The following is a 16,398-nucleotide window of genomic DNA, read 5'->3' as shown; positions in this document are numbered from 1 at the left end:
AATACCTGGGAACAGCACCGTCAGTAAGGGCTTCTTTTTCTTAAGGCAGACACCTAATTTTCAGGCAACCTCTTGAATATACTAATAATTAAAATTTTAAATATAATCTGCCTACTCTGCTCCTGGTTCAAACTGAGTAAAACCAAAGGCTTTCCCTGACCTCTCCGGCAAATTGGACTTGATTCTGAGGAGTTACTGTGGCCTCTTTACTAAGGAGAAAGTTAAGGATTAGAAAAGTTGGGTCGTATGCTCAGTCACATAGCTGGTAAGTGACAGGCACAGAATTCCAACTCACCTCTGGTTTGGAGTCTATCTCTGCAACGTTATACTGTCTTCCTGGCACATGTCAACTGTGACTAAAGACTCGAATCCCTGCAGGATAATGACTGTATAGAATATTATTAGTAACCATCCTATGACTAGGAATCACCTGGGAATCTTGTTAAAATGTAGTTCTAATTCTCTGTCTGGGGCAAGGTTTGAGACCGTGCACTTGTAACAAACTCCCAGCTGATATTGGAGCTGCTGGTCTATACTTTGTGTAGCCATGCCCCGAGACAGTTTTTGTCACTAACTCTGTGGGTTTCTTTCTTATGATCCACAAGTAAGGTGGTGTAAAGCAGGAATAGCTGCATGAATGAAAACCCTTCAAACATTAACTCACCCAATGAGAATGGAGACACTTCATGCAAACAGTTCCATGAAAGTACGCAAGCTGAAATTACCTGGGTTGTTGCCACTTGACTCTCACTTGAAAAACTTAGCAAATGAAGGCTTACCCTCTCTTCCTCAAGTAATCAGAAAGAGCCTCATGGAAAAAGGACGAGTTTCATTATTCCCATTTTAAGGGCGAAATAACTGAGGCCCAGGAAGGCTACACACCTTTCTAAGAATCGTTTGAGTAGGGGGGTGTCAAAAACAAAACCTAGATCTCTTGAAGTTTAGCCTGGGGAGTTTTCCTGTTGACCAGATTGCTTCTAGATGAAATATTATCCCCAGCCTTCCTGCGCATAGAGTTGGCATCTCCTTCATAGATCAGGTAATTTTTTACTTGCGTCTTGCCATGTGGGTGACAGTTCCTTCAAAAACCCTGCCTCCTTCCAAGACATGCTGGCTTCTCATTATCTTTTGTTCTTCCTTTCTTTCAGGTCTGCACTTCTTGTTGTGAAGGAAATATCTGTAACTTGCCGCTGCCCCGAAATGAAACTGATGCCACATTTGCCACGACGTCACCTATAAATCAGACAAACGGGCACCCATGCTGTATGTCAGTGATAGTGTCCTGCTTGTGGTTGTGGTTAGGGCTCATGTTATAGCAGCTCAGTGGCTCCATGTGTTAATAGCGATCCATGGGGATCTCGATGGTCCACAGTCCTGCATGAGTCATTGGCCTGACAGTAATTACACACATGTGACACAACACTCTTGGAGGTCGTCACAGCCAAGCATTGCCACTTACCATGAGGAATAAATGTTGCTTCATTGTAGCCATTTTGAGTCTAACCAGGACCCATCAAAGCCTTCTCTCAGTACAGCCCAAGTTCCATACCATAAACCTTTGTTTTCATTCCAAGAAGTAGTTCTGCATTTATCGAGATCTGGGGTTCTTAATTTGGAAGAATACGTGCATGAAATGCAGTAGGTCCTGAGACTCTTAAGATATTAGGAGTATGTTATAGGGGCATGTATAGATGTGGGCTTTTCAGGAGAAAAGTAAAGAACCATTGGTTTAAATATAATCATGAATTATTTGTAGCTTTATAATTTTAAAACATTGACTCCAAAACGAATGGACTATTTCCTTGGAAATTCTGACTGAGTCCCTGGAAGAGTAGTAATTCCAACAATTCCAACAGTTCCAGCCATTTGTTCAATTAATTTTCTTAACATTCTTCTCCCAGTGCTGGGAATTACATTCCCTCTGTTCCGTGCAGAAGACAAAAAGGCAATCATAAAAGTTCGTTACATTTGTGGGGGTGCCTGGAGGAGGATTTTCCCCAACTTAATGAAGCCAATGTCCATAAAGTGGCTGTGTTATAATGTAATATATTCTTCATATAATATACTTCATGTAATTGGTGAGATCGGCCTTCTCCTTGACTTGGCACCTAATTCTGCTTCATGAGATCCTAGATTCCACCTGAGTCAATTATGTCCAGAGCCCCAAACCAGGATGGAGTTGTTTTCCCCAGATACGGGGCTCTGTTCAGCCATAGGTAATCTAGACAGAGGATTTCAGAATGAAAGGGAAAGTGTGTGGAGATTAGTCCTAGTTCATTCTGACGGCCGACTAAGCGGCTCAGCCAGCGTCTTACTCCATCGGCAGTTCGTACTGCCAAAGAGCTCCCACTTCCAAATCCCCAGTGACTTTATGGAGAAAAGTCTGCATTAAATTGTCTTTAGAATGATAATGAAGCAAGGCGTAATATGCGATGATGAGAAGAAAGTAGACCAGTGGGGTGACTGCAAGACTAACGAGGAGACTCAATGGGAAATTTTTATTTCTTTTAGATGTTGTTTTAGAAGTAGATGGTAAAATTTTTGTCATCCTTCCTGTATTTTTTGTCCCCCAAGTTACGATGTTTCTTCTTCCTTGTAAATAATTTAAACAGTATTTATTTTTGTAAGGCATAACTAGAAACAAATATATTCTAAAAAATTCATTATTCTGAACAAAGTGATCAAATTAGAATACATATTTTTCAACAGTGGTAGAGCTTTTAATATATGTTTATTGAAAGTTATCTATAATACTTGCACCAGTGTTGAAAAAGTTAACATGTGAGCAAGAGCAATATGTCTCAAGGATTTTTCTCATGGTTTCCTCAGTGATGGTGTCCAGGAATCATTCAGGTGGTGACCATCACTGGTCTAAGTTTCTGTGCAGGCTTTTGGGATGTGTTTGTGTGAAACTTGGTAGAACCATGGCTAATAAAGAGGACAGTGTTGTCAGGGTCCATCTGCCCTCCATAGAAAAATGTCTCTGGCTCATAAAATGAGATTCCCTCAGGGACTAAATATGAACTCACAGCAGTAACTCTGATACAAAATAATCTAAATTGCATCAAATGGCCTTAATTCAGAGTTTGTTAGGCTTATCAATATGTTGCTTTTAATTGGGGTTGGAAAGTAGAGGGAGAGAAAGCAAGACATTTATTAAGCACCTCGTATGTGCCAGGCACTATGCTAAGCACTTTACATAAGTTAGGATTAATCCCTGCAAGAATCCTATAAGGAACGTTACTAGTATTTCCACTTTCCAAATGGAGGTACCAAAACTCAAACACAATGTTGTGAAGCCGTTTCCTTCAGATTTAGGTTATGTGGGATGAGGTGGGATTGAAGAGGAAAGAAAGGTGGAATTATCCCCGTAGGAATACTTTCAGCCCTGACTTCATGGGAATTCATCCATCTTATCATGTGGAGTTTATCTCGCCCTGCTGTTGCAGGATGCCATTTGCATGTGTCCCCAGATGATGTTTTTTCTTTGGGGAGTAGGGGTTTGGCTTCCTCATTCATCCCTCTTGCTAAAAGAGGAGATAGTTGATGTTGCATCTAAAGATGCTATAAGACAATGAAAATTTGATGTTGTACATACCGACAAGTACCATTTTTGTGCATGATTACACTCCACTGACATCTTCCAAGTACTGCATGTGATTGAATAAGAAACAAGAAAGTGACCACACCAAAGCCTCCCTGGCTGATGTACAGGGATCAGTTCCACAGTGGTGCAGATTCAACTGCCACCCAGGGAGTGCTTGCAGACTCTGCATAGATGTTGCTGCATGCATCCCATGTGCCTGTCAGAATGGCTTGTGTTTAATTCTCTTGAAAGAAAGTGATTTGCTCACTATCTCCGGCCTCAAGGAGCCAAGGGAGGTCATTCACATGGAAGGTCCAGGACTGGTCAGCCATCTGACTTTTCTAACACATTAAATTCTCCATGAAATCTCACCATTGGTAATGGCTTAAGTGTAAAGAGCCATGATGTGTATATTAAGCTATGTGGAACATATTTATTTTTAGACTCTCCACAGCATTCATGTCAATATGGGATTAATGCCTAAACTTTGTAAATATTGTACATTTTGTAAATCAATGAATAAAGGTTTTGAGTGTATCTTACCAGGCTCCTCCCTGCAAATGCACATATCAATCAATGATTAATGCACCCAGGTTATGTACAAGGCACTGGGCTTAGCACCACAGGGAACTTGCTTCCGGAGGCTCGCTTTCTAGTTGTATAGACAAGAATACACGCATGAGAAGATACAACACAATTCACCAATGCCAAATGATTCATACAGTCTGTTTACTGCAGAAAATAAAAGAAGGAAAGACACCAGACTTTTCAATAAGGTCTACAGCTTCCCAAGAGCATGTCTTTGTTAAATCAGGAAATATAAAATTTATGTGTGTGTATGTGTAAATATACCACCCTATTAACTATTTTTAAATCTTACTCTGTTTTGGGGGTTATGTTAATGATGATACACCAGAAAAGAGTTCCTCTTGATGGTTTCTCCTGCAACAGGAAACAAATATTGGAATAGTGTACATGTCATTTCTATCTATATAATGAATTTATTATATTTTTCTTAGTAAAGTGATAGACATCAAAAGCAAGCTTGAAAAATGTCAACTTGTTTGTGATTCCTGATTATTCTCCTTCTCCTTGTTTTTGTTTTGTTTTGTTTTGTTTTGTTTGAGACAGCAGGGTCTTGCTCTGTTGCCCAGGCTGGAATGCAGTGTCACTATCATGGCTCACTGCAGCCTCAAACTCCCGGGCTCAAGTGATATCCTCCTGCCTCAACCTTCTGAGTAGCTTGGACTACAGTATAGGCATGTGCCACCACACCTGGCTAGGTTTTAATGACATTTCTTGCAGCGACAGAATCCAACTATGTTGCCCAGCCTGGCTTCAAACTCTGAGGCTCAAGCAATCCTCCCACCTCAGCCTCCCAAAGTTCTGGGATTATACATGTGGCCACTGTGCCCAACCTCTGGTTGTTCTTTAATTACCTATGTTTTGAAATTTCCAGGGAAATCTTTTCCACAAACTAATATGTTTTCTCTTGGTCTGAATCAGTGACACAGTTGGTCACTGATGCTCCTTAAAAGTGTGGTATTTATGTGAAGATAGCTCTCATTGCTGATCTCCGTGAATAGTTATGTCTGTTTAATGTCAGTGGTACTGCAGGTGGACTGTGCTTTTAGAAAATTTGATTTTGAAGATACAGACTTACATGTTTACTTAATGTGGGTTTTTTGTTTGTTTGAGACAGAGGCTCGCTCTTGTCACCAGGCTGGAGTGCAGTGGCGCAATCTCACACTTACTGAGACTCCTGCCTCAGCCTCCCGAGTAGCTGGGATTACAGGTGTCCACCACCACACCCAGCTAATTTTTGTGTTTTTAGTAGAGACAGGGTTTCACCATGTTGGCCAGGATGGTCTCGATCTCCTGACCTCATGATCTGCCCGCCTCTGCCTCCCAAAGGAGTTTTAAAAGAAATTCTTCACTTTATAAATGTATTTCATATCCCTTTCCTAACACATTTATTTTATTTACAAACAAGATTTAGGGCATGCCAGCTCTGTAAAAGTTAGAAGTGCTGCCTTAGCTGTGTTACAGTGTCTTTTATCTGAAATACTTAAAGAGTGCTTACAAATGCTTTTATAACTTTCCTTTAACTTACCTACTAGGAGTGAAGTACACGAAAACACTGAGAATCTGTTATGAATTCTCGTCGTAACCAGGGGCACTTGAACTTAAAGATTCAGATGTTTTTCTAAGATTGCACGGGAACTTGGGGCAGGACTAAGGCATGGACATGAAGCATCATGACTACCTTGAGGCACTCTTCACTGGAGTCTACTGAAAACGGGCCTATGATTTTTTTTAAAAAAATAAACATTTCTGACATAATTTGGTGTTACAAAACCAATGCAAATTTCCAAAATGTCTTTCAAATGAAGCCTTCACTTTCAGCAGTTACTCTCTCTAGCTATTTAAAAAAATGATGGCCACTCTCATTAGCAATTACTATTGTCTTGCTGTTTATTGTCTTTGACAAATTTTAACTCCATTGCAGTTGCTGGAATTGGATTGGGGGACCTCTACATGACTGTATTTTAAACTGGGTAGAGACCTAAAATCTAGAGCCTAAGAAATTTATCTGGGGTCCTCTTTTCTATTACCCCAATAGAATAATTTTTGTATATGACTGTTTGCAAAGCACTTTTATATACCTTGCTTCAGTTGATCAGCATGACCCCATTTATAGCTTTAATAGCTAAAGCTTTGGAGTGGTTTTGGGAGCCCCCCCACACACACACACGCACACACATACACATCACCAGGGTGGCATGCATAATAGCCTCATCCTTCTCCGGCACTTTTACTAGAAAGCCATTTCTCAGGTCACAAAGTTAGAGTCAGTAGAACCTTAGAAAACATCTGTTTTCTAGATAGTCTACTCCCTCAGATTTATACAGGAGAGAAAAGAACCCTGGAGAACCCAGATCATTTGTCTCTGAGAATGACACATTGTTTGTGTTAAAAGATAAAGCTCATCAAAATGTCCCTTCTTTGATGCTCAGAGTAATTTAAGACATGGGTGATAGAAAACAATTTAGAGGCCTCCTCTCACTTTACTGTGGGATTGGTAGTCTCATGAGGACCATCATGGTAGTGAAGAGTAGAGAATAAAAGGGCAAGGTTTGCAGGACAGCAAGCTAGCCTAATGGAAACAGATTTTTTCATTCTCATTTGAGAAGAAAAATACTCTGGGAAAATAATCATTTTCAGAATTATAGCCTAAAAGGGTAGAATGATGTGTCTAAATTAGACCTTATCTGTTATTCAGAGGTGGTTTTCTCAGGGTTTATGGCATGTCCCATGTCAGAAACTGGCCTCCCAAAACCGTGTGTTGTCTCTGTGCTCAGAGTTCAGGCCTCCATTGATGTCCTGGGGTGGTGACAGGGCTCGTGTTGTCAAAGCGGGAAAATGTGTATCTGAAAAGCAACTGTTGGATTTAGGCAAAATGAACAAAATGCCACCAGGATGTAGCCATGATGCAAAGAGAAGGGCTAAAAATAAGCCATGCTCTCAATAAATCCATTCATCTTTGAGAAGAATTCAAAATAGGCTTAGTGTCTTGCTGCTCTTCCATCTACAGAGGAGCGTGACTGGGTCCCATGGAGTTTGCACCCAGAGTCTGAGCACAAATGCCGTCCGCCTCCCCACTGGTGTGCCCCTGGCGATGGCTGGTGGTCCAGCTTCACAGCTACCTGCTGGCTAAGCTTTCCTCTGATCCTAGTTTCTCCCAACCATAAAAAAGGTCTGTGAACGGCGAGCAACCCACATCACACAGTGGCATGTGAAGACCAGTTGTTTGGGAAGAGGGATCATGCTTGAGAAGCTTGGCACTGAGGTGCTTTGGGTGGAAAGGGGCTGAGTAGATGTCGGTGGTGGGAGAGAACACTTCCGGACTCACTCATGACTCAGCCTGGCTCAGTCCTGGCACATGTCAGCACGGGGTTTGTCCCTACCTTTAAAGGCTTTAAACACTCAAAGGGTTGGGCCCATCCTTGACTTCAATATGTTTAATTACTTAATAACCTTGTGTATGTTTTGCCACCTCCCTAAATACAAGTGTGCTGTGTAGAGACACATTCTGCTTGATGTGAGACAGCCTGAGACCACGTGAGATGTACCATCAGACCTCCCATGAATGCCTTTTCTTCAAAGTCAGATCATCTTGAAAAAACTGAAAGGTCAGCCGGGCATGGTGGCTCACGCCTATAATCCCAGCACTTTGGGAGGCCGAGGAGGGCAGATCACCTGAGGTCAGGAGTTCGAGACCAGCTTGGCCAACATGGCAAAACACTGTCTCTACTAGAAAAACAAACAAACAAAAAAATTAGCCAGGCATGGTGGGACACACCTGTAATCCCAGCTACTTGGGAGGCTGAGGCAGGAGAATCGCTTGAACCTGGGAGGCAGAGGTTGCAGTGAGCCGAGATTGTGCCACTGCACTCCAGCCTGGGCAACAGAGCAAGACTCTGTCTTAAAAAAAACAAACAACAAAAAGAGAAAAACCCTGAAAGCCCTATTTGGAGTATTTAGGAAGAAAAACATAGTGGTATGTTTCAGCCAGGCTAGATCCGAGGATCTTAAAAACAACCAGAGTATAGGTCTGGCTTCAGATTACAGGTGAGAGAAGATTCCCCAGGGAAAATAATATTTAATCCAATACTTGGAAAATGAGAAAGTGTCAGACTAGTGAAAAGAGTCCCCTTCTCAGCCAGCCATCAAAAGGTCACAGATGTGGAATTTTAGGAAAGCTGTGAGGTCAGTCTTGAGAGAAATTGGTAATTAGCTGTAGGTAAATATAACTTGCCAATAGACTCGTCCGTGATTAATTTTTATAGATTGGTCTTCACTAAGGCTGCTTCTGTGATTATTACTGTTCATCTTTGATGGTTGTTGCCCTTCCAGTTTGTTAGCTAGTATCTGCCTGTTAGAATCACCTGGGGGTAGGGAAGCTTTCAAAAACTACCTGATGTTTTTAGAGCACTCCCGACCAACTTGATTAGCTGGGCTCATAACCACTTTAATTTTAAAGACAGTGGGACAGCGAGGGTTACTCTACGTACTCACCTCAAGAATTCTGGAGTACCAAGGCAGCCTACTAGGAATATGATTTTCACTAGGGTCCTCAGAGCCCCTGTTCAGTGGTTCTAGCCACTGAACAAATAGGGTAGACAAATACCCAAATTCTCAGAAGACAGGGAATTCACCTTTTGGTGTATAGAGATTGTGTGTGTGTGTGTGTGTTTTAAAGACAGGGTCTCAACTCTTGCCCAGGTTAGAGTACAGTGGCACAATCATGGCTCACTGCAGCCTCCAATTCCTGGGCTCAAATGATTCACCTGCCTCAGCCTCCTGAGTAGCTAGAACTATAGGTGTGTGCCACCACACCTGGCTAACTTTTTACTTTTTTGTAGAGATGGGGTCTTCCTGTATTGCCCAGACTGGTCAAAAACTCCTGACCTCAAGTAATCTGCCAGCCTCAGCCTCCCAATGTGCTGGGATTACGGGAGTGAAGCACTGCACTTGGCTCTGGAAATGAACATTTGATTCAGTCTAGGAAATGCCTCTTTTGAGCATAACTCTGGATACTTTTACTTTATTTTTCCACCTGCTACCTGGGGCATTTTACCCCGGTACTTACTCGAAGGGAATAATAAAGTTGAAAGAACTGGATCTCTCCCACCCACATTCAAACATCATAAAAGCAAAACAAAGGAAAATTGACCTAAACCCTACTTCATCCAGCTACCCCCTCTCTTTAGTACTCTCTACAGCCAAACCTCTTCAAAGACTTTTGTGCTCACTGACCCCATTTCCTCACAATCCACTCACTCATTATACCACTCCAGTCTGTCCTCGGGCTTCACAGTGAATTCACCGAATTCACTAATGAAGGACAAGTCGCTCAGCCCAACGGTCACTTCTCAGTCCTCTCCTCACCTAACTTCTCAGCTTCGTTTAACACTTCGCCTAGTTCCTCCTTCTTGAAATACTTCCATTAACTTCCATGAACTACCCACTCCTAGGAGCTTTCCTACTTAGAAAACCTGCTTTCTTTCTATACAAATTTAAATGTCAGAGTACCTCAAAGTTTGTTGCTAAGATTCCTCTCCATTCTATAATCTTTCCTAGTTGATTCCTCCATACCTGTTATTTAAGTTTCCAGCCATTCGTCAGTGACTGACAAATAATCTCTCCCCGTCAGATTCCTTATATGAATTCTAGAATGCTCTCCCCAAATCATCTACTCAACATTTCATTTGTATGACTCCTCAAACTCAAGCACCTCAAATGCAAGTGTGACCAAAACCAAATGTATCATCCACGCTCAGGCTCACCTCGTCTAGTGTCCCCATCTCAGCGAACAGCATTGACATCATCTAGCTGTGTGGACCAGAAACCTGGGTTTCTCCTTCACGCTTCCCTCTACTTCACCTCCTAGGTCTAATCTGTCCAATCCTGTCCATTTTTTCTCTTTCAAGTCTACCCACTCCTTTCCATGTCCACTTCCACCCCTCCGGTCCCAGCTATGATCACATCTTTCCCAGCATCCTTATTGATCTCACCCATCCTTTCTTGCCCTATTTCAATCCATTTTTCATAGCCAGAATAGATTTTAAAATGCAAACCTGATTAAGTTACCCATCTGCTTAATACCATTCAAGAATTTCACATTGTTCATGGGGTGGAAAACAATGCCCTCTCTGTGGGCCAGCAAGTCCCCCTGCACTGGCCACACAGCCTTCCTCCATGGCCTCATGCCTGTTACATGCCCTTTGACTTGAAAGGAGGTACCTGCCACTCTGTTTTTATTCTTTTCTTTCTTCTTTCTTTCTTTTTTTTTTTTTTTTTTTTTTTTTTTTTTTTTTTTTTTTTTTTTTTTTTTTGAGACAGAGTTTCACTCTTATCGCCTAGGCTGGAATGCAATGGCTCACTGCAACCTCCGCCTCCCAGGTTCAAGTGATTCTTCTGCCTCAGCCTCCCAAGTAGCAGGGATTACAGGCATGCACCACCACATCGGCTAACTTTTGTCTTTTTAGTAGAGACAGGGTTTCACCATATTAGGCTGGTCTCAAACTCCTTACCTCAGGTGATCAGCCCGTCTCTGCCTCCCAAAGTGCTGGGATTACAGGCGTGAGCCACAGCACCCAGCCTCTGCTTTTCTTTGAACACTGTGCTCCCTCCAGCCTCAGCTCTTTGCACAGTGTTCTTTCCTCTGCCAGGTGTACTCTTCACCCTTTCTCCATTGACCCCCTTTATACCCTCCATATCTCAGCTCATTATCACTTCCTCAAGAACATCTTCCCTGACACCCCCAAATTAGATCAAGTCCCCTTGTTGCCCACTCTCATGCGACCCTGAACTTTCCTTTCACAGTGCTTTTCAGTTTGTCTTCGTGTGTGTGTGGGGTGATTGTGTCTGTAATATCAGTGCCTGGCTCTCCTTCTAGCTCTAAGTTCCATGGGGCCAGGACCATTGTCTGCTTTACTCATCACTTGCAGTGGTATTGCCATGCACCACCCAGATTTCGCTTCAGGAATGATTGTTTCCTCGCTGTGGGGGAGCGTTGCCCCAGCAGCCCTCTGATAGTAGTCCTCCTCATGAAGTGATGGGGCTGAAGAGAGTTGCCTCACCCAAGGCCATGCCCCCTTCCCTAGGCAGCCCCTACATGCAGCAGTCATGGAGCAAAGGAAGAATATAAAGGCCCAGCCCCCATCACCTCCCTTGGACACCTTTGAAGGTATATCCCATCTTCAGAGCTCACGTGGGGTTCACTGAGACTTCATTGCAGCCCAGCTCCCCTCTGTTAAAGCCTGCATCTGTCACCTCCCTTCCACAAGTGTCGATGCCAAGAACAGTCCCTAATCTCTTGCACACTAATCTCCATCTCAGAGCCTTCTTCTCAAGAGTCCTGACCTATAGCAATACATATTCCCAGCATGGAGAACAGTGCCTGGAACGTAGGAGGTGCTCTGTAAACATGTGAAGTAGACCCATAAAATGAGGAAGAAAGAGTACGGGACAATCTCAAAGCATCACAGCTAGTAAGTAACACAGCAAGAATTAAAACTGAGGTCGTGTTTCTGCTAGTCCTGGCCTACTTCTGACACATCTTCATATATTTAAGTTTGCACTAAAACATGTATAATGTCAAATGCTGTAAAACTAGCATCTCTTTCTGGTTGCCACATGAATTGTTAAAGCTCTTTCACAAAGCAATTTGGCAGTATGTGTTGAGTACTATGAGAATGGACATATTCTGACCCCATAATCCTACTTCTGTAAAGGGGCCTGAAATATTAGGAACAGTGCTATGGACAAATTTGTTCCTTGAAGCATTATTTGTAATTCCAAACAAAACAAAACAAAAAACAAATTGTGACAACCTAAATACACGAAAGTAAGGAAATAGTTAAGTCAATAACAGCACATCCACTTGATATACTATCAACAAAAATGATTGCTCTACAGACATTTTCAAGTCAAATGAAAATAGTGCTAAAGCCATATGTTCAATGTGTCATACTATGTAGGAAGCAAATATGTACATTAAAAAAATGCTTGGAGAAGGCTGGGCATGGTGGCTCATGCCTGTAATCCCAGCACTTTGGGAGGCCGAGGCGGGTGGATCACCTGAGATCGGAAGGTCGAGACCTGCCTGACCAACGTGGAGAAACCCCATTTCTAATAAAAATACAAAATTAGCCGGGTGTGGTGGTTCGTGCCTGTAATCCCAGCTACTCGGGAGGCTGAGGTAGGAGAATCACTTGAACCTGGGAGATGGAGGTTGCAGTGAGCTGAGATCACGCCACTGCACTCCAGCCTGGGCAACAAGAGTAAAACTCTGTCTCAAAAAAAAAAAAAAAAAAAAAAAAGTGCTCAGACAAAATAAACCAAAATCCTTTCTTTGTTTATGTTATGGTAATAACTTTTTTCTTTTAAAAATAATTTTCCAATTTTATGCAATGTAGTTATATTACTTTTATAATGAAAAACATAAATATAATAAATGCTTAAGACTATATATGTTAAGTTTATGGTTGTTATTACTTTAAGGGTTCCTCAGAAGTGTTGCGTTTAACCCAGTTCAGGGCTCAGACCCTGGGAGCCTGGTTCCCAGCTGTGGCTGCCCAGTGCAGTCCCTGGGGAGCTTCAAAATCTACCATTGTTGGAATCCTACCCCCAGAGATGCAAATTGTACTGATCGTGGATGAGATAATCTGGAGAAAATGACTTTAAAAAATATTTCTTTTAAAACTACTTACTTTAAAATAATTCCAAACGTATATCAAGACACATTAATTTTTAAATTTTGCCACATTTGATTTATCGTTCTCTTTGTCTCTAATAATATATTACAGTTTGTGTTCTGAGCCATTTTAAGGAAGGTTACAAGCACTATGCCTCCTTATCCCTTAATACTTCAACATTCCTAAGAACAAAGATATTCTCTATCATAACCAGAATGCAGTTATAAAAATCAAGAAATTTAAGATAGACACAACAGCTTATTCATATTCTAATTCTAAGACAAGCATTTGACAAAAAAGGTAGTTATTATGGAGGAACTGGCTTTCTTCTAATTATTACTCTGACTACACAGACGATCAGCTACAAAGCAGCAGGAATCAGCCCTTATACCAGGAATCAGACCTGTCCTTTCTCATGTTTCCTCAGACTCCTTCCATTCTCTGAGCTCCCATATATCATTCTAGCCAGTCCCCTTTTATTCCAATAAGTTTTATGTTATCTAGGGTCAGTTTCTGTTGCTTGCCACCAAAGAACCCTGCTAGTTTAGAGTAGTTGAGCTGGGACTGTTACTAGAATACTTGAGTTCTTCATGAGTGTCTTTAAGCTTATTGGGCTGTTCTAGGACATTCTTCCTCTCCTTTTTAGGACACAGAATGCTTCAGGATACAAAAACTGGTGGAAGACAAGTATTATTCCTGTCCACAGGAGATCTGGCCACACCTGACCGGGACTCCAAGGATCAAATCCTGACTTAAGAAAAATCCTGGAAGGCTGAGGCTCTGAGTGAGCAGAAAGCATTGCTTAAAGCTGCTGATCCCAAGACTAGAGGAAGCTGTAGCCAGGGACTTCCTGCAGACATGGGACTGCAAAGGTGACTGCTTCAGTTCCCTGTGTCTGGAGAGTCCTCTGGATGGGAGCCCTGTGGAGGTTTGTTAAGACTGCACCTGTCATGGACACCCCCTCAGGTCTTAGTGGAGGGAAACCAGTTGTCTGCGGGCCCAGGGGACCCACCAGCCTCCAGGCAGGATGTCAGGAGCTGCCTTTGTCTGGCATTCCAGCATTGCAGCATTCAAGTGTAGGGCTTTGCCTGCTCCATGATAAGAAAACCTTTGACCAGGGAACTTCTGTCTGGGCAAGTCTGCTCAACTCCAGGAGTTGTGGGCTGCATATTTCCCTGGAGGAAGAAAGATGCTGAAAAATGCATTTTCTGCCTCTCTGCTTCTCACTCTCTAAGTTGATTGAATATGTGGGATTGTGCTAAGAAGGAAGGGAAGTTTTAATGCTCCCATTGAATATGAAAGCATGAGAAGGTCTCTCCTTCTGCTCTCTTTCTCTTGACCTCCTCCTTCTTTCAAAAGTTTCTGGCTCTCTGGTCAAGAATTAGTTAGAAGACTCTAAATGGGAAGAAGGCTTAGACTCAAATTCTGACTATAAATAAATGCAACTGAGGAGGTGAATATATGCTATTTTCAGTTAGTTAAAAAATAGATTTTAAAAGTTCTCACTGCAAAACATTGATAAGTCTGTTAAGTGATGGATATGGTAAGCAGCTTGATTTAATCATTCACAATGTAAGCATATATCAAAGCATTACATTGCAGCCCATAAATTATATAATTATTATTTGTCAATTAAAAATAGAATTAAATTTAGAAAGTTTTGAAGTATACTTTTTTCTGAAATGTTATTGAACCCAATGGCACATTTTACAGCCAGAATAAACAAATCCAGAAAATGCAGTGTATATTGTTGTGACAAGAGAGAGCTGTAAAATGGAATGAGCATTAGCTTGGAATCAGTAGGCTAGGTCTCCAGTCATGGCTCAGCCCCCGCAAAAAAGTGGCCTCAGTTAAATTTCTTCACATTGTGTTGAGGCTCAAAAGAGATCATGAAAAGCTGTTAACTCTGGGCACACAGTGAGCCCACAACAAATGTTACTAGATTTGTGTATGGGTTGCTCTCTTTCAACTGCTTATTCAGTTTCCATTGACTTGAATTGGATAAACCTATAGCACTGTCATCCGATTTCGGTTGAAGTTTACCAAACTGTTTGACATTTCAGGTCAGAGAGAAGTGGATTAGAATAGCAAGGGACCCAATGTTGACTCTTTAATTGTGAACTGATTATCCTTAACCTATACCTTACTGAAAAATAAGTGATCTAGTGTCAGTGCCAGAGGACTGCAGCTTGCAGTTTTATGGCTGGGATATGTTTAATTTTACACAAGAATTGTCATGTTGCCAGGATTTCTGTCCAATGGGAAATCCATTTTCAGACTAAACACTAAGCATAGATTTAAAATGCCTTCCATGGGAATAGAGAAGAGAAAGCTTGGATCTTATGGAAAGACCATAAATGGTAGAGAAAATTCAGATACAAACACAGAACTTCATAGATCCATAGCTACCCCCATAGTGCAGGCACGCCAGTCCTTCAGAACCTGGTGGATGCTGGCAAAGTTTTCCTTAAAAATTAATGTGTCAAGGCTTTCGGGTTGTTCTTTGAGCAAATGGATAAGCAAGGATTAGAAATGGAATTCCAAATCAAGAAACGAACATTCCAGCTTAGGCCAATCCTAGTGGGATCAAAACAAGGTAAGATAAAAAGAAGCACACCTAAATCAAACCAGTTGTAATGAGCAAATGAGTAATTTAGGTTAAAAACAAAAGGTGGGATCAAAAACTGCAAATTGTGCTGCATTTTTGATGTTATTTTTTCCCCGTTTCCCTCTAAGGATGTCTTTAGTACTGCCCATGTCCAGACTATACAAAAACAAAGGTGGCAAAACCCAACAAAAGTTGGAAACTTAGCAATCTAGCAATATCTACTTCTTAGCCTTGTTCTGTTTCTTGTCTTGGGATATCTGATATCCAGCCACAGTGTTTTGACTGTGCACGTGGAGTGCCTGATATTATCCTTCCATAAAGAGTCCTGTTAAGTGGGTCATCACGGGCCCCTCAGCACAGGTCAAAAGGATTCATAGCACAAGTGATCGTAGTTAAGGGCCAGGGAGGGATGAAGTGTTTACATCTCGAGATGGAGAAGGGGAGGACATTCCTTATGCTCCTGAGGGAAGAAAATTTTGTACTTCTGTAATAAAATGGTATGTTGGTAGACAAAAGAAAAGCAACAGTTTTTACTCAGCATGAAAATGAGTAGGGTAAGGCATTGGAAAAAGCATTAAGTTGAGTCACAATTACAACTTTCTTATCAATTTAATACACCTGTTGAGGCTACAGGGTTGCAGGTAGAGCAAGGATTGGAGTTGAAAGGGAATTGCTTTCAGGCGTTTGGAGGACAGTCACGTGGGATGTTCCGTAAGTACTCATTGCCATGCTGCATTGCTGGTGCTGTGCCACACGCTTTCCTTTCTACCTGTGAGCCATTTAGGGATTGGAAACATTTTTTCTAAGCTGTCAGCATATGTGGACCTGGAATTCTCACTCTCCAGGTCATGAAATCTACCCTGTTTATCTGACGCTGAGCCAGTGACTTTGGATCCAGCCAGAGCCCAGCAGCTCATCCTGTACTAATAGCAAGGCAAGTC

The 16,398-nt window shown here is 41.9% G+C and overlaps 1 protein-coding gene across 1 annotated transcript in view; it reads left to right on the top strand.

Moving 5' to 3' along the window:
- LYPD6 (LY6/PLAUR domain containing 6) overlaps positions 1 to 4,629 on the top strand; it is a 143,027-nt gene extending 138,398 nt beyond the window's left edge. The window contains exon 5 of the mRNA XM_011943065.1: positions 1,149 to 4,629. Within this exon, the coding sequence (XP_011798455.1) occupies positions 1,149 to 1,316 (168 nt within the window). The 3' untranslated portion in view covers positions 1,317 to 4,629. The remainder of the gene's footprint in view (positions 1 to 1,148) is intronic.
- Positions 4,630 to 16,398: the final 11,769 nt, after the last annotated feature.

Source organism: Colobus angolensis, unplaced genomic scaffold, assembly GCF_000951035.1.
Source record: "Colobus angolensis palliatus isolate OR3802 unplaced genomic scaffold, Cang.pa_1.0 Scaffold215, whole genome shotgun sequence".
Lineage (NCBI taxonomy): Eukaryota > Metazoa > Chordata > Mammalia > Primates > Cercopithecidae > Colobus > Colobus angolensis.
This window is presented reverse-complemented; position numbering and strand designations above follow the sequence as displayed.